The 22,104-nt window shown below is 42.1% G+C and overlaps 1 protein-coding gene across 13 annotated transcripts in view; it reads right to left on the bottom strand.

Moving 5' to 3' along the window:
* The window catches only part of TTLL5 (tubulin tyrosine ligase like 5), a 310,092-nt gene that overhangs the window by 259,912 nt on the left and 28,076 nt on the right, over nt 1-22,104 (bottom strand). For 12 of the 13 annotated variants that reach the window (XM_047794889.1, XM_047794885.1, XM_047794888.1 and 9 more), the window contains exons 7-10: nt 18,935-19,017; nt 10,853-10,922; nt 10,314-10,398; nt 42-143 (exon numbers count right to left, since the gene is read on the bottom strand). In XM_047794889.1, coding sequence (XP_047650845.1) covers nt 42-143; nt 10,314-10,398; nt 10,853-10,922; nt 18,935-19,017 — 340 coding nt within the window. The remainder of the gene's footprint in view (nt 1-41; nt 144-10,313; nt 10,399-10,852; nt 10,923-18,934; nt 19,018-22,104) is intronic. The other variant, XM_047794898.1, reaches the window with a different exon arrangement.

The raw sequence follows: 22,104 nt of genomic DNA, 5'->3' as shown, positions 1-22,104 counted from the left end.
CCAAATGACTTCTCTGGCTCCGGCTCAGGCAGAGCCAGTACCTGACATAGTCTCCGCTCTTCTTATTCACACTGTAATTGGTCAGGTGCATGAACTGGTTCCGAATGTTCTTGGCTCCTTGGTCATATCGCACGGTTGCAAACCTGACAGAAAGGACACAGGTTAAATGTCAAAAACAGGGTTTCGGGGAAATACAGCACCGGTGAGATATTAATAAAGGGAAGGTGCATCCTCCTCAGATCCTGAGTGTTTATTAAGTGCTAACTCCCATGCTAAGTGTTTCATGTATAATATCACATTTAATCCAACCTTTAAAGCAATTCTCTGAAGGAGATAATATTAAATCTAATTTTAAAAATAGATGTAAAAATTAAAATATGACCTGGGAGATTAAGCAACTTGCTCAAAAAAGAGCTGACTCCAGAACCATGATCTTAACCATGCGATGCTGCTTCTCTGATATAGAACCTTAGACTGACAGGAAGGATGAAAAATGAAAACAAAGTTATGCACCATCAGGGAAACTGTGTATAGGATGCTGTGGATGATGGGGCATCAGATGGTCAAGAAACACCTGAGGGCCCACACCTGAGTGCCTACTAAACCATTTATGGAAAATATTATGCACAAAGCAAAAAAAGGACACCATAACAATCCCCAGACTCAGAACTTGCATCCATAGAAAAATCTGAACTGATCCATAAAATTAAGAAAACAATAATGGCAGCACTAACAATATTATAGCATAGATATGAGCACACAGTAGATTAATTCCTGAATTTGGAATGAAGATAAAAGATAGAGGGATTAAACATGGAGCCCATTGAAAATAAGGCAGCAATTTGATATCCCGGACTGTTGTCAAAAGAAGACCAAAGTGGACTTCCCATCGTGGCTCAGTGGTTAATGAATCTGACTAGCACCCATGAGGACGCTGGTCCGATCCCTGACCTTGCTCAATGGGTTAAGGATCCAGTGTTGCCATGAGCTATGGTGTAGATCGCAGGCGTGGCTCGGATCCTGCGTTGCTGTGGCTTTGGCTGTGGCTGGCAGGTACAGCTCCAATTAGACCCCTAGCCTGGGAATCTCCATACACCGAGGGTGCGTCCCTTAAAAAAAGAAAAAAGAAAAAAGAAGACCAAAGTATAAAATGTATGTGCCACTGAAGGAAACAGTCGAGGAAAGAGAAAAGTTTCCAGTGATATTCAACATCAACAAAAGGACACTCGAGCCGAATGGTTATGGTAAATATCAAGCCCTGTTTACATACCACTATAACCGTATCACCCTCACGAAAGTCATTTTCCCAAGAGGCACATCCAAGTGTGTGAAAAAGAATCCTGGAAGGCCACAAGTTTACTTTCATATGATTTACAAATTATTTATATGTGCTTACTCAGACTATGAAGTCAATGTGAAATTTTTACCACATTAAAGGGCAGCATTTAAAATTTTTCCTCTTCTCTATTTCTTCTCACTCACCCACTCTCTCTGCTCCCTAACTCCCTGTTCTAGAAATATACAAGAGCCAAAGAAAGAAAAGTGGGAAAAGAAAAAAACAAACAAACAAAAAAATAAACAAAAAACCACCCCAAACTAAAATAAACAAACATGAGGCCAGGAAGAAGGATGTGGACAAAGAGAAAATGTTGACCAAGCATATGTGGCTAAGGGACAAGAGTTTGATAAGTTTCATGTCTATGCATGGGAAGGGCCCCAGATTTTCCAGAAACTTCTAGTAGTTCTCCCTTAACTTCAGCCATGTCACTCCATGGTGAGTAAACCTTATTTATATATCCCAATCCTCCTTCTTCAGAGATTCTCCAATCAAGCGGGAAACAGTCATTCTCTGAATTCTTGTGAAATGCGAAGGGGGCCCATGCAGGCCCCACAGAGGCTGCCTGCCTCAACCAGACATTACCTCACAGTGACATACCTCCTGCCATCTCTCCCCCAAAATAATGATTTAGAGGGAAGGAAAAGGTTCTGCTTCAGAGAAAGAGGCTTTTCATCTCTTCTAAACATGAGTACCTGATCTAATTTGGTCAACAACGTGAAAAGGCTTAGGGGCAAACTATAAACTGGTACCCAACACATCTGTCATCTTTCCTCTTCCTAGTCTTCCTTTTTGCTGCGGCATTTATATTCTGAAAATCAGTAAGGACAACATTATTAATGTTACAGTTCTACAGAGAAAAAAAAGGTAAGAAGTAAGAATTAGAGAAAATAAAAACAGAAAACCTCAGTTCAGTGGAAATGGCACCCAAAAGGGCCGGAGTGCTGCACTGTTTCAGTCCCCACATAGAAGGGAGAAGAGCACGGAGAGAGGAGAGGCAGGTGTAAACACTCATCCCTCCCCCTAGTCCAGGAGGAATCTAATGGTTCTCACTCAAATCTGTATCAAACAGACCATATTCATCTCTGGTCACCATTTTCCAACATTTTTTTCTTAGTTTCTAGATCAGAGGTTCCACTAGTCTCAGATCTGGCCTACTAATCAAGTTCTGATTAATTCACAAAGATTTTCTTGTTTTTGTTTTAAACTTGAATAACTTGGCCAGATTTTTTTCGCCCTGCTGTGGCATGCTGTCACTTGAGGTGCGATCTCAGTTCCCATACCAGGGACTGAACTAGGTTCGCAGTGATGAAAGTGGCCAGTCCTAACCTCTAGGCCGCCACCAGGGAACTCCCATTTGGCCAACATTTAAAATTCAGATGTTCCTTCCTGAAGCCTGATGGCAGCCAGGGCCCATGTGAGGAAGTGGTAGACAGCATGGGAAGGCAGCCCAGTACAAGGAGGTTATCCAAGCAGGGTGGTGGCCCCACAGGGGTCCAAGTCCACACAAGGAGGACATCTGAGTGGAGGGGTGACAGGGAGGTCAGGAGAGCCGCTACATACAATTGAGTAAATAAATATGTTGAAGATAATGGAAGTCAGATTTCTCACTTTTGGAGAAAAGAAAAAAAACATGAAAAGGGAAAAAACTAGAATGAACCCTATGGTTTTGAGCTAGAATTGGAGGCATGAGTATGAACTCCTGCTCTTCAACACAGTGACATAGAAATAAATAAGATGTACGTGTATGTATAAGATTGTACGTGTATGTATACGTACATGTAGGTATATCCACACACACGCTTTCTAGGTCTCTCCACTGCGAGGACCTGAGAGCAGAGACACCCCAGAACACTGACTGTTTCTAGCACTAGATCTCGATTTCTCAATAGTATCTTCCATTATAAGCAACCACTGCTCCTTGGAGAAAAGAGCTGATTCAGGGCTGGGGCAGAGAAAGAAGATGAACCTGAAATATCCTGTGCTCAAAGAATAAGGGGACAAGTCAAAAGGACACAAAAGCCAGCTTAAAGGGGCTGCCATTGGCCAAATCTGGGACAATTTGGGCATCGAAGTAAATCATTACAGTAAAGGATTATAACCCATTACATAACACAAGAATCCTTAAGTCCACATTGGTGGATATAAATAAATAAACAAGATGGAAAGAAAACTCCTGGGACTAAAATGCCAAGTACTAAAAAGGAATGATAGGACTAGAAAATCATCATCTGATGGTGGATTAGAAAATCACCATCATGATAATAATTCATCCAGGCAAGAAAGGTCAATACATACTAAAACTACTGGGTGAAAATGATGAAGGGTGAGATTTTGCAAGGTCTCAAAGTATCTCTTCATAAGATATTAATTGTAGAGGGGACAACAAAGTAACTTTGCAGTGGAGAAATCTGGCAGATATCCTCGTTTTTTAAAATTATATAAATTATCTTTATTAATTTTGTTTTTTTATGTAGATTTAAATTAAATTCTGGGGTTACTTGCTTTCAGCCTGAAGAACTATTTTCAGTATTTCTTATAAGATGGATCTACTAGAAACAAATTCTGTTTTATTTTTATTTGGGAAAGTCTTAATTTAACCTTCATTTTTTTTCTCTTTGTATAATTACTTAATGAATTTTATTACATTTACAAGTGTACAACAATCATCACAACCAAATTTTTAAAGCAGATATCCTCTTAATCAAGCGGTCAAACACCACTAAACAGTTATGTGCCATCCGAAATCAGGCAATGAGAACACAGCATCGCTTCCGTAACATCCTAGGCAAAAATATTTACTGTGAATCTCATGAAAAAAAATCAGACAAACCCAAATTGAGGGCCATTCTACAAAATGACTACCCTAAATCTTCAAAACTGCTGAAGTCATAGAGTTCCACTGTGGCTCAGGGGAAACGAACCCAACTAGTATCCATGAGGATGAGGGTTCGATCCTTTGCCCCACTCAGTGTGTTAAGGATCCGCATCGCCATGAGCTGTGGTCACAGTTACAGCTCGGATCCCGCGTTGCTGTGGCTGTGGCATAGGCCTGAAGCTGTAGCTCCAATTCGATCTCTAGCCTGGGAACTTTCATATGCCTCGGGTGCAGCCATAAAAAAAGAAAAAAATAATAATAATGAAGTCATAAAAGTCAAGGAAAGACTGAGTTAATGTTTCAGAGCAAAGAGACTAAAGAGACTCGGCAACTAAATATAACATGTGACCCTGGATTTGGATCCTTCTGCTATAAAGAATACTATCAGGACAGTTGGTCGAATTTGAATGTGTCTCTAAACAAAATACTATTTTTACAGGTTTTCTTTAACTTTGAAATGGTTTCAAAATTAAACGTTTAAAAACAAAAGTAAGTTTCTCAATAAAAATCTAGATTTTTCAGCCTTAAAAAACCAGAAGATCTGGCAATACTACCTATCTTAGTCCATTTGGGCTGCTATAACAAAATACTATAAACTGTGCAGTTTATAAACAAAGGAATTTATTTCTCATAGTTCTGGAGGCTTGAGGTCCAAGACTAAGATGCAGGCAGATAGACAGCACCTTCCTTCTGTGCCCTCACAGGGCAGAAAGGGTGAGAAATTTCTCCAGGGCTCTTTTATAAAAGGGCACTAATCATTCACGAGGGCTCCACCCTCATGACCTAATTACCTCTCAAAACTCCCACCTTCAAATAACACCACCTTGAGAATTAGGATTTTAACATGTAAACCTGGGAGGTCACATTCAGATCATAGCACCACCATGCATCACGGACTTGCTGCCACTGAATAGTAAATGCCCTTTAGATGGTACATGCGAGCTCTGGTTCTCCAGTCTCCACCTAGCCAGCTGTTTAGTCAATGTCCTTGTGAACACTGAGGTTTGCGATTTGTGATTTAGATCTTCACATTTCATATTTCATCCTAGTTAGGTCTGAAAGCATCAACACAATTCCTTTATTAGAGACAACCTCAAAGTGGTAATTCTCTACTAGCTAGCCCAGGACCAAGTTTGCAAATACTTCTCCTAACACACATACTGAAATTTACATGAGGAATTGAGTCTTGAACCAACTCCTTAATGAAATCAAGCTTTAGGAAAAGCTCTCAAGACAGAATTTCATAGCCTTGACCTTTAAGCCTAAAAAAAGGGGGGGCGGGGAGAGGGAGCAAGAGAGAGAAAGAAAAAAAAAGGTGGGGGGAACTCTACTTTTTTTGCCAAATCAGAAACTCTGGGTACTATTTCACAACCTACTGATGAGTAGAGAACTATACGTCCATTTTTTTTTTTTTTTGTACACACTAAAACATATTAGATTATCTTTATTCTAATAGACAATAAACTCTTTTTATTTTGCTTTTTAGGGCCACACCCATGGCACATGGAGGTTCCCAGGCTAGGGGTCAGTTAGGAACTACAGCTACAGGCCTATCCCACAGCCACAGTAACATGGGATCTGAGCCTCATCTGTAACCTATACCGCAGCTCATGGCAACGCCAGATCCTTAACCCACTGAGCGAGGCCCGGGATCGAACACGCATCCTCATGGATACTAGTCGGGTTCATAACCCACTGAGCCACAGCAGGAACTCCTCTGACAATAAATTCTTAAATCAAAAGCTGTATTTTCTTTTTGCTTTCAAATGTTTCTCAATGAGAATGAAGACAATGGTAATAATTTGTCTAAAACTCTTGAGTGAGTGAGTGAGTGAGTGAGTGTGTGTGTGTGTGTGTGTGTGTGTGAAGGAAGGGTCTCACTGTTAGACATACAGTAGGTACCTGACAGGCACTAAATGAAACCACACCTGAGTTGCTGGTTCAGGAGCTCTACTACATGGACCTCAAACGGGAAGGAAAACACAGTGGGGACCTTTCACCTCTCCTTTGTTCTATGAACATGAGACCACAGTCAGTCCCTGAGAGTCTAGATGGAGGATAGTTAAACCACACATTTATTCTAACAAACATTCACTGCAAACACACAAAGTAAGGGGAGGGCAGCTCTGAGGAGACCCTGGCTGTGGCGGACACATTATCTTTCAGCAGGTGTAGCCATTCAGAGCCACAAAGGCCTGGAGGATCAAGAGACAGCGCCTCAGGCAGCCGTGCCAGGAGCCACTGGGTTTCATCCTGCCCTGACCCAGAAAAATCTTATGGAAGAGAACAAGAGGCCCAAGAGCTCTCTGATCTGCTGTCAACCAGCTGCGGCCGGGAGACTGCCAAAGTGCTGCAGTGACGAGGCAGCGCCCTGCGGAGCCGTCTGGGAGGGGATTACCAGCCTGATCCCCTGGTCCTCAGAGCCAGAAATGACTCAAACTTCACAAACAGCAAGGGCCTGCCAGGGAGGGTGACAATGAGCGCTGGAGAGGGTTTTCTCCCCCTTGTCGGTGTCTCTCCCCTCCTCCTGCTGCTGTGGCAGATTCTGGACAGTGTGCAGCCCGTGAGGTAATCTGAATTCCTTGGCAACCGGCAAGTACCTGAATTCTTTCAAAACCACAGGAATCCAGCAGAGAAAAGGTAAATATCCCTGCGGAGCCAGTGTTAATTAGCAAGGAAGGCTACTGAAGAAGGAACTGGGGGCGGGGAGCAAGGGAGAGGCATTACAAATGCTTCGGGATCTTTTCTGAGTTTCCACTGAATAATATGGCTGAGGCCAAAGAGAGGCAGTCCCCGACCAGACCAACCGGGGCCTCCTCGGGCCTTCTCGGCATCCCCTTCTCCCACCTCTGCCGTGTGGGTGGAGCTCCCCCAGTTCCCTGGATGGGCTCTTTCATCCCCCCCCCCCCCCGCCTCCTCCCCCTGCAGTTGCTAACGCTACCTAGCTTTGGGTCTCTGACAGCACATTTGGTTTTCAACTCAATTTTGTTTTAACTTTCTTTTTCAACTTTTTATTTTTCCTCTTTCAGCGAAAATTTGGCTGTTAGCTTTGTCTCAAAAAGGGCCTTCACAAATGGTTTAGACCACATACTGGATCCACCTAAAACTGTAAAATCCAGGACAAAGTCTTTCTGGATTCCATCTCTGACAGGAAAAAGAGCCTGCACCATTTTGGTAGAGAACAGCACCCCTCTTTGGAAACCGGAGTGTCCCCTGCTGGTGCCAAACAACAACATACGCGGAAAGTCAAAAAGCAGGAAGGGGCAAAACACTGGACTCAAATACTACTGACACCATTTTTTAAAACATCTCAATATTTTGTCCACATATAAGAAGATGAGAGTTTTTCTACTTCCCATGTTAATAAGACAAGGACAACTGAAATTACTAGTCTAGAAAAAAAGCATTTAGGGTCTTTTGCTTTAGTAAATCTAAGAAGGTAAAGAATTTACACAAAAGTCTTACTTCACAGAACTGTCTTATGAGATGAACTTAACCTTTCCGTCACCTAAGCACGAATTCTGAGGCCCCAAACGGAAATGATACGGGGTTCTAAAAAAGGAGACCAATGACACTGCTGCCAGTTCTGTCTCTTTAGGAAAGATGATGGTTTTCCTTGTTGAGCCTCAAAGTAAAATGTTTGAGTGATCTCATCCCAAACTGATTATCTTCAGTAATGTCCATATAAAACACACGTGACCCAAGGTTACTAGAGACTGCAGATCTGGAGATGCTGTAGACTATTGTTGAGAGTAATGACACAATCGAGCGGATTCTGCGGATTAAAAAGAAGCAGAGGAACGCCAAGATACACAGCGGTTAAGACACAGCAACTTAGGCGCATGGAAGTTATTGCATGGAGCAATGCACCCTTGCAGGACTGGCTAATAGCCTGTCATAATGTATTATCCTCTTGTAAAGCTTTATTATTCACCTATGCTTTTAGGTAAAATGAGCCAAAGCCCTGAAAATTCATATTTTTTGGTTCAATTTAATCCAAGTTTTAAAAAAGCTGTTTTCCAAATTATTCTGAGAAAAAGCATCCACTAAAAAAAATTATGGACACATACTCAGTTCCTGCTGGAGGCATGAGAACAGAGTCACTCAATTCAGTGGGTTCTGACTTCCCACACACAGCCAATAGCCAGAGCACTTGCATGTCTGTAGTAAATTTTATAATAAATATTGGTATTGCAATCTGAATCACTTTGCATTTGAACCACTGAGGTTTTAAAACTATGCCAGATTTTACCAACAGAGAGGCTATTAATACTGCGGGTGAAGTACCTTTGGAATAATATGCAAAACATACTGCTATGATATCCTTGAGAAACAGCATGACCTTGAGGTCTCTGCCCTATTCAGGAAGCCCAGTTGATGGCAGGACATAATCAGCTCCCAAGAAGGGGAGAGGAAAAAAGCTGGGCGAAGATTAGTGGAAGCAGGAGGGTGAAGGAGCTCATGGCACACAGAGGGAAACAGGGACATCTCAAATTACAAACTGAAAAATTTTCAGCACCTCATACACCTGAGCAGAAGCAAGGGGCCTATTTCACCTTCTTTTTGTCCTAGATACTATGGATATTCAGCTTTCGTCCCTATACTTCAAAATGTGAGAGCACGGGTGTTTAAAAAACACTACAGAAAACTTCTTTCCTATGAAAATCTGTTTAGTAGTTAGTAGTTAGTTTGTGCCCAGATACCTGGTTCAGCCCTTTATCTAAAAACCAAGGAATATTTTAGCAATGCCCCCCTACCCCCCTGCCCCAGCTTAGTTTTCAAGGATCTAGAGAACAGAACTAGGGAGCTTCAGTGGCCTTCGGTGTTTTCCAAGGTTCAAACTCAGAAATCTTAGTTAAAAATATGACTGGGCTTATAAATGGTATCACTGCCACCTGGAGGTGAAGGGAAGTCATGGCTCAACCAGCTAGAATCTAGTTCTCACCCTCTGACTCTAGTCACACAGCACATCAAAAATTTTTGATGGAGCATGATAATGTAAGAAAAAAGAATCTATACATGTAGGTGTAACTGGGTCACTATGCTGTACAGTAGAAAACTGACAGAACACTGTAAACCAGCTATAACGAAAAAAATAAAATAAAAATCATTATATATAAAAATTTTTTTGAGTATATGAAATAATTAAAATGATTCTAAACTAACAGTTGTCAGAGTATAATAATATGTACCAAAGCACCTACAATTACATAGGTAGCCTTCTTTTATCCATGGTATTTCATGTTTTTAAAGTACACTTTCTAAAATACAGAAATATTATGTCCATGCTTTTTACAGATGCAAACCACCTCCTAAACTGCTATGCCCAATAAGGAAACTACACATAAAAGGAACTTCAAAGCAAGGTACTTGGTGAAACTTTATATATATATTTATATAAAGCCAAAGAATATACACACACATACATACTTTTTGAACATATATACATATTTGTGTTGCGGGAGAAAAGAACACAAGCACAGCTAAGTTACATACTTATTTTAAAAAATGTAAAGGGTCTAAGAAAACGCTGCTACCTGTAAAATCCTGTCAACATGGGAAATACAACTTCAAATTATTATAATTTGAATTTAACTTGGGGGAGTTTCCACTGTGGCTCAGCGGAAACAAATCTGACCAGCAACCTTGAGGATGTGGATTCGATCCCTGGCCTTGCTCACTGGGTCAGGATCCAGAGCTGCCATGAGCTGTGGTGTAGGTCACAGATGCAGCTCGGATCCCAAGTTGCAGTGGCTGTGGCTGTGGCTGTGGCCGGCAGCTGCAGCTCCATTTCAACCCCTAGCCTGGGAACTTCCATATGCCACAGGTGTGGCCCTAAAAAGCAAAAAAAGAAAAATTTTGTAAGTCACACTACCTTAAAACCTAAGAAGTACCTCTAGAAAAACAAAATTATATGTGTGTGTGTGTGTATGAATAATCAATGTGAAATATATTATAGATTTTTATGTGGAAAAAAAAAAGCAGCTAACACCTTCCCCCACCCCCAAATACAAGAGAGCATGAAACAGTTCAAGCCCTCAGCTGTGGATCCAGGAGTTCAAATCCCCACTCCACTATCAACCAACCAAGGTCTCTTACCTCGCCAATCCTTCCTCATAGAGATAGATGACAAGAGGATCATAGGAAGTCACAAGCACATAGAGGCGCACATCAAACTTAAAATCTGGAAAAAAAAATTGGGGTGCACAGGAAAAACAAAGTTCATTTGTTTTCTGTCACAGAATAAACAGGACAATGTAACAAAAAAATATAAAGGAAAGAAGAGCTCTCCTCTCCCCATGAAACACACACTGCCCACACACCTTTTCCTTTTGAGGACAGATAATAATTATACTGTATCTATAATGAGAGAGAATGTATATACATGTATTGAATAGCCTTCATATATATATTTGTTACCGTATAACCTATAAAGCACTTTCTTTTTTATTATCTCAAAATCATCTTCAAAATAATCCCACAAGGTAGGTAAGGAACCAGCCTCATCTCTGGAGCCACAGCTGCCAAGAATTTGACACTAGCTTAATAAAACTTACCAGAGAACACTATAAAAAGGTTAAAAAAAAAATATTAGTAAGCTCTAGCCCAATCCAGTCAAGGGCCTAATCACAACTCACCATCTATGAGCAGGGGGTTGTTAATGTAACGGGAGACCAGGATGTTCTCTTCCAGGGAAATCTGGTTTGGCTGTGGAGTAATGAGAACAATGAGAGGGTAGAAATGCAAAGGATTCCTAACTTACAATAAAGAACAAAGCTCTTAACCTTTTAGAAATGATAATGTGGAAACCTAAAACTCTAAGAAAAGTTTTCCTCCAAGCTACCCACACACTAATTGGCCACATAACACACCACTTCCATAAACACTGTGAGTATCCAATTGTAATGGAGGAAAAAGACATTTACACAGCACCTGTCACATAATAAATTGAGCCTAAACAGCTTTAAAGATTTACATACAAGATACTAAATATTTACATGCCAAGAAAATAAAAGCAACTTAAAAAATAAATGAAAACGTGGAGTTCCCTCTGTGGCACAGTGGGTTATTGATCTGGTTTGTCTCTGTGGAGGCTCTAGTTTGTTCCCAGGTCTGGAGCAGTGGGTTAAGGATCCAGCCTTGCTGCAGCTGTGGCGCAGGTTGCAGCTCTGGCTCAGATCTGATCCCTGACCAGGGAACTGCCATATGCTGCAGGGGCGGCCAAAAAAAGAAAACAAATAAATAAGAACTTGCTTTCACCCAAATGTAAAGCATATTGGATATTTTAATATACTACCACTTTTCTTAAATGAAGGCTTCCATTAAGTTGTTTGGCATGTCCCCTATGAAATGGGATGGCTCCTTCACTGATTCCCTCAGTAGTGTTTGCTATGCTATCGTATGTGAAGACTGAACTAGATCACATATAAATTTTTTTTTCAATGAAAAAAGAGTTATCTGCACAATAAATTATGATGAGTACTGATGGACACTGTAGAAAGCACTGAGGATACAGTGATGGAGAAAAGAGATGCTCCCTGCCCTCAGAGAGCCTAATCCCTACTCCCAAAGAGTCTGATATTGGAGTAGAGGGACAGCAAAATACAGAATTTAAAAGAGCACAAGGCAGCACATGTTCAAGTGCAAGGTGTGAAGCTACAGAGTAGAAATGCAGGACAGCAGGTGGGACCAGTCAGGGAAAGCTTGTCCAGGAAGAGTAGGTGCGGAAGTGAGTGTTCAAAGCTACTGAGCACGTGGGAGAAAGGAAAGGAGGCAGCACAGAAGGGCAGCAGCACAGAGCCCATCAGAGAGGGGAGTGGGCAGAATCACTGACCTGGGGCTAAATAACGAACAGTGTGGTGAGACAATTAGGAGGGAAGACCCCACTGGCAAAGGGATCTGAACCCCTGGCAAGAAGAATTTGGACTGAACACAGTGAGAAGCAGGAAACTATGTGGGTCCTTAATCAGGTAAACAGTAAGATAAAATCATCTGGAACAGGAGCTCTTACTACGGTGCAATGGGATCAAGGCATCTTGGGAGCGGATTTGATCGCCAGGCTGGCAGAGCAGGTTAAGGATCTGGTGCTTAGGTCGCCACTGCAGCTAGGATCTGATCCCTGGCCCGGGGGCTCCATATGCCATGGGGTGGCCAAAAATGAAAAAAAAAAAGAAAGAAAGAAAGAAAGAAGATTTTGGAATAGAACAACTCCAAATGACATTAAGACAGAAAAATCAAGAGTTCTCTTGTGGCGCAGCAGGTTAAGGATCTGGTGTTGTCCCTGCAGCAGCTTGGGTCACCGCTATGGTGCAAGTTTGATCCCTGGCCTAGGATCTTTCACATGCCACAGGCACAGCCCCAAAAAACAACAAAAAAAAGACACACACCCCCCCAAAAAAAATCAGCTGTCAGTCACCACAATCCATATAGGACAAAAGGGTTCCAAAGGCAAAGGGGTTCTAATGATGACTGTGATGATAATAGCTACAGTAGCAGCAACAGAAACACTATCAACATTTGCAGGAAGAAAAATTTTAATAAATGTACTGAAATTTGCAATGTGCCAAGCACTGGTCTAATCCTTCACAAGAATTATTTCATTTAATACTTATCCCACCCCCCGTGAGGTACGTATAACACTATCCAAATATTACAGATGAAGGGAGAGTCAGAGAGGAACCTGCTCAAAGTCCCGAGTTGATAAGTGATAAAGCACCACTTGAATCCAGCCAGTCTGCCGTAGCAGCCTAATTCTGAGGCATTATTTGCACTGATCCCCCAAACTCTGACCTAAAATAACTGTCCCCCAAATTCAGAAGTCTGTCTTTTCAATAATGTATTTGCTATCCCAACTACTACATTTTTAAAATAAGGATAATTTGTGACTCGGAGTATCATACACAACCACAAGGAGCAATGGCAGGGTCAAGATGAAATTCCCCTCTCATTTCCCACCGCTGCTATGTCAACGCAGAACACAAGCCATCTCTATGCATCACACAGACACTACACCATCGCTACTGATTCATACTCAGGACTTGGTCACCCACACCATTTCCTGATCAGTTTCTCACACGTAGTATCTCTATTTTGAGTCAGCTTAGTCTGTAAGAACTGATGCAATCACAGCACAAAGCAGCAAGCTGCAGGCTGTGTTCCAAACCTAAAATTAAACAACTACAGCTCTTTTCCTACTAAGTAACAACTAGAGGCTGCTAGATATATGACCACCCAACTTTCCTCGGAACCAGACAGCACACTGGTGATGGTCTTCACTCTGTGACACGTCCAATGTCCATGCCCATTTCCTCCCTTCCCTTCGTCATCATCGCCCATTTGTTCTTTGAGCTATGCAGAACATAATCTCTTGCACTGTTTAGGTAACTTTAATATTTGTTTAACAGTCTATACCTCTCATTTCTATTGCATTAGGAATTAATCTGTAAGCTCATGGAGGAAAATGTTGGTTGGGGTACAGTTTTTTTGTATAGTGTAATAAACTGATAAGCAACTAATGAAATCTTTTTGAGATCTTCAAGCCTGCTTCCTTTTCACCCATCCCGAATTAACTCATTTTAAATGATCTCAATTCTAAGCTCAAATTTCCCTCCAAAGGATGCTAAAGCTAGAATCTGAATTGTTGGGAAAGTTGGAATCATTTTTCTAATTTGACTTTAATATTAAAGCTCACAGTATCTGTTCAGTTTTTGTAAGGTGGAATGGGACAGTGGTTAAGAATGTATGCTCTGGGGAGTTCCGCTGTGGCTCAGTGGGATGACCTGGCTAATACCCATGAGGACTCGGATTCAATCCCTGGCCTTGCTCAGTGGATTAAGGATCTGGCATTGCTGTGAGCTGTGGTGTAGGCATAGGCTGGGTCTGGCATTGCTGTGGCTGTGATGTAGATGGGTGGCTACAGCTCCAATTTGACCCCTAGCCTGGGAACTTCCATATGCCTCAGGTGCCATCCTAAAAAGACCAAAAATATATATATATATATATATATATGTGTGTGTGTGTGTGTGTGTGTGTGTGCGTGTGTGTGTGTGTATACACACACTCTGGAATCAGCCAGACCTTTCTTACTAAGGCAAGAATTGTAACTAGCTCATAGAGTTCCCATAAAGACTGAATGAGATTATATTTAGAAGGTACATAGTAAATGCTCAAGAAATATCAGTTGTTATTATTATTATTGCAAACTCAATAGTATCTATGTGGTACTGTTCACTAAGTTTCACGATTTAACAGCATTCACCACGAAATGCCACATGCCACTCTGCTCAGAGCAGTGCACTGAGTTATAATGAAGATACCTAAGAATTAGGAGATGATCAGAGTTTCCTGGTGGCCTAGTGGTTACGGATCTAGCATTGTCAATGTTGTGGGGTAACTTCGATCCTTGGCCTGGGAACTTTCACATGCCACAGCCAAAAAAAAAAAAAGGAGTTAGGAGGTGATCTCTACTCCTCAAAAAGTTTTAAAGAGTAGCAGCACCTGGCACACAGCAGGGACTCCCTAAATATTTGTTGAACAGTGAGAAAAACGGGAGAGCACCTAAGATAACATACAAACAAACAGAAAAAAGAGAGCTGTACAGAAACATATTTGCAAATACAGGCTTGAATAGAGTGACTCAAATACTCTCTTCAAAATCTCAGAGAAAATACTAGTATTGTATCAACCATGGATAATGTGTGAGATAAGGATGACTAAATTTGACCCCCATAATCAAATTCATACCTTAATCAGAAAACATCAGATCTTTTCCCTCCTTGATTTGAATATTCTAAATTGGGAAAATATGGCATTTAGTCACGGTTACTGAAGGAGTTAGAGCAAACCTAGCTCTGTTCCCCCTGCGGTATTTCCAGAGTTAAAGAGCACATCACTAAGAGACCACGTTTGCCAATCAGCCGTGATGCTTTCATCGGTAGGAGCTCACACTTCTCTCCTCAGTATTACATAAAAGCAATGCTTTTTCTGTCCTTCATCTTATCCCTGTAATGGTAAAAGTGGCTATTTGCGGCTATTTTCCAAAAGGTTATGACTATTACAGGGAATTTTTAATAAGAGGCCCTCTCGTTCCTCTACAGGGGAAAGACAGGGAAAAGATGTTTTTATTTGGCCCTCACACCTACCTCTGCCCCCACCCCCACATCCCTCATGCATGCACATTCGTTCAGCTCAGAGACCCTCCATCTGAGCACTCCCTCTCCCTCCTCCTGAATCTAAAAGGAAAGCAGGCAGCAGCCTTGGAAAGAGTTACTTCATCCAGTTGGCTGATGGGTCACATATTCCATGGGAAAGGATCCAGGTATGGAAAAGAGGGGATGGTTAGGCCTTGTGTGTAAGGAGAGAGAGAAGCGTATTAACTCCATGGTTTGTAGGTCTGGGTAAAAGGTGATAAAATTCCAGACTCGGAGAGCAATGGGAGGATTTTCCCATTATGTCCACATGTTGCCAGCTCCCCTGGTGCTTACTGGCATCTTCCCAGGCTTCTGTCTGGCACCTCCACCAAAGACCTCAAAGAATCAGACTCATTCCAAAGCTTCGCTGAGGGGGAGGGGGCAGGCAAAGGGTCCTGCCAAGTACTTTGATCTATGCAGGGGGTCTCCAGGGAGGCAGCCGGGGAGAGATGGGAGGGAGCAGCAGAGCCTGCCAAACGCATTCTCTAAAGACATGTCACCCCCTTTATGAGATGCGGCATCCAGGGAAGAGTTAGGGCACAGGGTTCTCAGCCCCACCAAGGGAGGTCTAACTTCTCTATTCTTTATGATGTTGGTTTTAAAATAACAAATCACCAGGGCAAAAGAGCATTCTGAGAGAAAAAAGTCCCACATGAGCTGGGAATAGATCCTATTCTTTTTGACTCATGTCTAAGAAAATAAAAAGCAAGCTTGTACCACAGTTGACTTTCAACAGCAATTCCACTTGGCAGCGAAAACCCAAACCCAAACGAATGCCGTCTATGAGACTCAAACAACACTGGAGCTCCTGGCATGGAGCTAAAGGAAAAGCTGCTGGAAGGGAGACTTCACGCCAAGGTCAGAGCAGAGACAAGAAAAGAGAGACCCAAGGCACATGACCAGGGCCTTCTGTCACAAGAGACCCAGAGTGAAGGCCTCCGGGGTGACCCAGGGCCAGGTAACAGGGCCTGGGGCTACAACAGTTACTGTACCAGAAGCAGATCCTGTATTTCTTTAGCAGGAAAGGTCTGGCCATCGGTGTTTACTGCACAGTTCTTAGTCCAGACTGAATTTAAGGATTTTCCACTGTGAAAGACCCCTCAGAAAGTCAGTTTCTGCACACATAGGAAACAGCTCAGACCGTGTGAAAAGAAAGAGAATTGGGGCATTTAAGACGGCGTTCCGACCACCCACATGACATATCCACTTCCCCCTGTTCCCTTCCTAGGTCCCGCTGGAAGGACAGAGAAGATATTTTTAAAAGAATGAAATGATAACAATGCTAGAAAACAGTCAGGAGCCAACAAAAGCCCAAAGGCTTAAGGAAATCCTCAAAGACAGAAAGAGATGGGAACAGGTTGAGAAAACAGAGCGGAGGAAGTCCCGGCCCCAAACCTCAGAGGTGAGGGTGACCTTCCCTCAGAGGGTGACTCTGAGAAATTCCAAGCTGGCAGTGAACAAACCTGAGCGGCAGGAGTGAGCTGAGGGACAGGAATCGGATAATTAATTAACAACCAGCATTTAAAACAGTGCGGCCAGTGCACCTTCTCCAACAACCAAAGCTCTGCCCTCAGGATAAAACCTGCCCTGACTCTTGGGAGGACATCCTGTGTGGGCGCAGGGAGGGGAGAGAGGAGCGGAACTTGAGGCCACTGTATCCCTTCAGCAGATACAAAGGGGAAGGGAGAGGAGAGGCAGCTCTGCCCCAAAGGGCACTCGCCAATAGCACAGTAAGGCCTGCCTTGTTTGGGCAAAGGGACGGGGGCCATGCTCCTTGCCCACGTCCACCTGAGGTGGGGCCTGACCATCAACAACAGGCTTCACCCTTGCACAAAGCTCAGTCAGTTCTGATCCAGGGAGAAGTAATCAGGGCATCAGTCCTACACAACAGTATGGGAAACCCGGGCCAGCTGGCAACTTCCATCAGTCTAGCCTTTTGTTCATAAGTGTGACTCACACCGAAAGTCAGCGAAACTGAGAAAACTCAACAGCAGGAAAAAAAAGACAATCCCAAGAAAATTCACACAAAAGAAGAGAACTTTAAAAAACTTGCAATTCCTACCCTCAGAAAGACCAGCTAGCAAACTAGCTGCTATCCCCCCTAAAAAAAAAAAAGGCAAATCAGAAAATGAGAGTCTCTGTAAATTATGGTGGAATGAATGATAAAATCAACAGAGCTCAAAGTGGGGGTCCAGAAGATACAGATGGGGAAAGATGGAGAATTGAACATGAGAGAAAAGTTTTCATAAAGATCTAGAATGTCTCAAAAAGGAGTTCCAGAAGCAAAGACAAAAAAATGAATGATTTTCCCTGAACTGAGAAAACAAAACACCAGTTTCACAGTTCCCATTTGGCTCAGCAGGTTAAGGACCTGATGTTGTCTCTGTGAGGATGTGGGTTTGATCCCTGGCCTCCTCAGGAGCTTAATGATCTGGTGTTGCCGCAACTGCAGTGCGGGTCATAAATGGGTCTCAGATCTGGTGATGCTGTGGCTGTGGTGTAGGCCAGCAACTACAGCTCTGATTCCTTAGCCTGGGAACTTCCACATGCCACAGGCAGGGCCATAAAAGGAAATAAAGAACAAAACAAAAACCACTAGTTCCCAGGTTCAAAGGGCTGACTGAATCCAGGAGGAAAAATGAAAAAAAAAAAAAAAAAAAAAAACCCAGACCGAAATATTGGTTAAATTTCAGAATTCCCATCTATAAAGCTTCTATTGAGTTTAAATTTTTTTATTCAACTTATAGATAAAGCAGAGAAACTCAAGCATAGCCATAGCTGTTGAAGAGAATGTAAGTATGACAAACCTTTAAGACATAAAAATGATAAAAAGCAATCAAACTTAGAGACAGAATGTGGGAGGGAGGGTAGGAGGTGATAGGAGTTCAGTAAATATTAAACTGAGAATTAAGAAACAAAACATAAGGTTGAAAAAAGAAGAAACATAAATCAACTAATTATATTAGGTTACTAACTACAACTGCAAATGAAGCCAATAAGACCAGAGTTGGGATTTTACTTTATTTACTCTTATAGGTATTCAACTAAAAAACAACTTTTAACAAGGATTTTTACAAAGAATCAAGATACTGATGACTTTTGAAAAAAGAAGATGCGGAGGAAGGGGGCTAAGGGAGCGGGGCAGGAGCAGCAAGGATGCCATACTAAATTAAGGTTAATTTGATGACCTGGAGAGCAGGAACCCACAGTTCTGCTCACAATAGGAACTAAACCTTGTGCTACCAGTTAATGTTTAGTGCTGAGGAATCAAGAAGACAGAATGCTAAAAGCAGAAAAACCCTCTCTTTTCTGCTGGTACCAAAGGTGCCCTCCCCTCAAATTCGATCAAGTGACGACTTAGCCAGGGACTAAATGTTGGCATGGGAGAAGGTAACTGCCAGTAAGGTGAACAGCAGACTCAGACCCATCCTCGAATCCTACTCTGGAAAGCAGATTTAGCAGTAAAGGCAAAGGATGAAGCAGGCAAGAACAAATGGGGAGAGAAGCACGCCAACTGCTGTGTGTACTTACATTGTTGATCAGGTAGACGCCCCGCCCCCTGGAAGAGGCCACTGGTTTTACTATCCAAGGTCCCCGGTCCTTTGAATATGAATCTGCTCAAAGCATTGGGAGATTAAAAAAAAAAAAAGGAAAAAAGAAACAAGAGAAAGAAGGGACGTGAGTTTATTATCTCAAATTTCAACACTGGTTATCTACTCGGGTACCCAAAGACTTCTCCAGATTTCTAAGTGAAGGACAACAGCTAAAATAATCTTTATTTTTGGACTACCCTTAACAATGAAAACAGAGGAAGAGAGAGGAGGAGACAGTAATATGTAAATGTATTTCTTCTACCATTTCCCCGCTTGAATGAGAGGATGAAAACAACATAAGGCAAAGATCTGGATGTTCGCCTACGACCATCACAAGTAACCGTCATGAATCTCGGAGATCCTCGCCTCCACTAACTAAAGAACCTCCAGAGGCTCACGATGCGGACAGTGACAAGGTGAGTCAAAGGGCATATCCCTGATATGGTACTTTCCTTAAGCAAGAACCCTGATCGCGTAAGGAAAAAAATCACCTTAAATCAGACAAAGGTAGGACAGTAATTTCAAAGTGGTTAAAAGGCGCCCTTTACATTTGTTCCCTTTCTGAGGTTCCGGTTTACACTTTAAAGCCATTTAGATCATAGGAAGAGAAACCACACAACCAACAGGAGGAGTCTCAGAGGCTTGCAGATGGCTCAGGCCTCCACTTAGGGAACAGCAGCGGACACGAGGGAGAAGCAGGGACAAAGGACTCTCCCTCTGTTGGAGCCAAGCTGTCTTTTCAAGGCCTCCCAGTAGGAACTTGACTTTGTCAGTTGCCACAAACCATTTCACCACAAGAGAAAGAAGATCTCCTTGCCTACTCTCCCCCATCCTGCCCTGCTTTCTCCCTTGATGCAACCTAACAGGATGAGAAAAAAATATCACGTGCACAATTCCACCTCCAGAAATGCATTCTCTAGTCTTACTCACACATGTGCAAAATGTTCTTTGTACAAGATTATTCAACGCTATATTTTAATATAGCGAAGGACGCCCATCAGCTAATTAAATACTCTATATTGCATCTAATATGAGGGGCCAGAAAACTTTTTTTTTTTTTTTTGGTAAAAGTCCAGATAATAAACAGCTTAGACTTTGCAGGCCATGGAATCTCTGTTGAGACTCTGCCATTGTAGCTTGAAAGCCACCAAAAACAATATGTAAACAAAGGGGTATGGCTGGGCCTCAAAAACACGTTGTCTATGGACACCAAATTTCCACATACCACAAAGTTTCACTCTTCTTTTTTTTTTTAGGGCCACATCCTCAGCAAATGGAGGTTCCCAGGTGAGGGGTCAAATTAGAGCTGCAGCCACTGGTCTATGCCACAGTCACAGCCACACCAGATCCAAGTCTAGTCTGCGACCCATACCACAGCTCGCAGCAACGCCAGATCTTTAACCCACTGAGCGAGGCCAGGGATCGAACCTGTGCCCTCATGGATGCTAGTCAGGTTCGTTAACTGTTGAGCCACGACGGGAACGCCTCACTCTTCTTTAAATGTTTTTTTTTTTAACCATTTAAAAATTTAAAAGCCATTTTTAGCTCATGGGGTATGTATAAACAGGCAGAGGACCAGATTTGACACAAGGACTGTAGTTTGGAGACACCAGCTTCACATAGTGAAATATTAAGCAAACACACAAAATGAGTACATTACTAATGAACAGAGAGGGAATGAGCTTAAAGACAGCAAAGAGCAGGGCACTGGGTACTGTATGCGCCCATCTGTTCACATACACACTCAGGCCATCTGCTAGTAAGCGCAAAGAATACCTCTGAATGACACGTACAAATACTAGTAACCCTGATCACCTCTGGGGAGAACTAGATAACTGAGGAAAAGAGGAGAAAAAAGGCTTTTCAAGATTACTAAGTTTTGTGGTGGTTGTTTTGTTTTGTTTTTGTACCATGGGACTATATCACCTTTCAAAAAATATATGTCATAAAATTTTAAAGTCCGGCCCTACATGTCATATTTATAGTCATATAAGACAAATTCAATCTCCATAGAGTGAAGTCACCGAACATATGTACATGTATACAGTTTATATATTTTGTCCATTTTGCCATTTTCCCCAAATTCTGAGGATATAATAGATTGAGAAAAGGAGCTATTAAAAGTAAAAGAAAACAAAAAATATATAAAAATTTTAAAATGTTATTCATTCAAATATTTCTAAGTAGCCAATCCGTGCCAGTCAGCTTGCTAGTGGTAGGGCACACAGCAGTGAAAGAGATGGTCTTTGCCCTCACAGAGATTAGAGGAGCAGAAAGACAGACACTGAGCAAGTAATTAGACACACTGAGCTTGCAAAGGGGAAGTGCAGAGAGCTACAGGAATGCCGAAGAAAATGACCAGACCTCCCTGGAGACAGTGCCCTCTTGGTGACAAGTAGATGCAGAAAATATTCATTTTCAGAAGAGGGAAAATCTAGTTAAATGCAACTTCTGCCATCTAAACACATTCAGTAAATTTTACTTTGTGAACTAGCCTTATCACAAGTTTCTGCTTCTTCCGGTGCTTTACTTTCATCATATTCTTAAAATTGTAAATGCCAAAAATTTGTCTTTCATGCTAGGCCTTCCTCCTTGATTTGTCGTATTTGAGAACAAGGACTGATTTCTTTCACAGGTTCCCAAAATGTGGGTAAGAAGCAAGGAAAAACAGAAGCAAGGGCAGGGCAGAGAGCACAGTAGCCTGTCAGGATGAGGATATACAGACAAGATGAGGATATGCACCCAGTCTCATCTTTAAAATGAGTTTAGTCTGATTTGAATTATGGGATTCCTCATATCTACTCTTGTAATTCTACAAATTTACTGACTGCTTTGAAATTCAGTCATCTGCAGTTAACAGGCTGACAACAAAGTTTGCTCATTCCTTAGAATTATTTCTGTCTCAAAGGGAACCCTCTTACACTGCTGGTGGGAATGTAAACTGGTGCAACCACTATGGAAAACAGTATGGAGGTTTCTCAAAAAACTAAACTAGAACTACCAAATGATCCAGCAATCCCACTCCTGGGCATCTATCCAGAGAAAAAAATATAATTCATAAAGATACATGCACCCCAATGTTCATTGCAGCACAATTTACAATAGCCA

This window comes from Phacochoerus africanus, chromosome 9 (genome assembly GCF_016906955.1).
Source record: "Phacochoerus africanus isolate WHEZ1 chromosome 9, ROS_Pafr_v1, whole genome shotgun sequence".
Classification (NCBI taxonomy): domain Eukaryota; kingdom Metazoa; phylum Chordata; class Mammalia; order Artiodactyla; family Suidae; genus Phacochoerus; species Phacochoerus africanus.
This window is presented reverse-complemented; position numbering and strand designations above follow the sequence as displayed.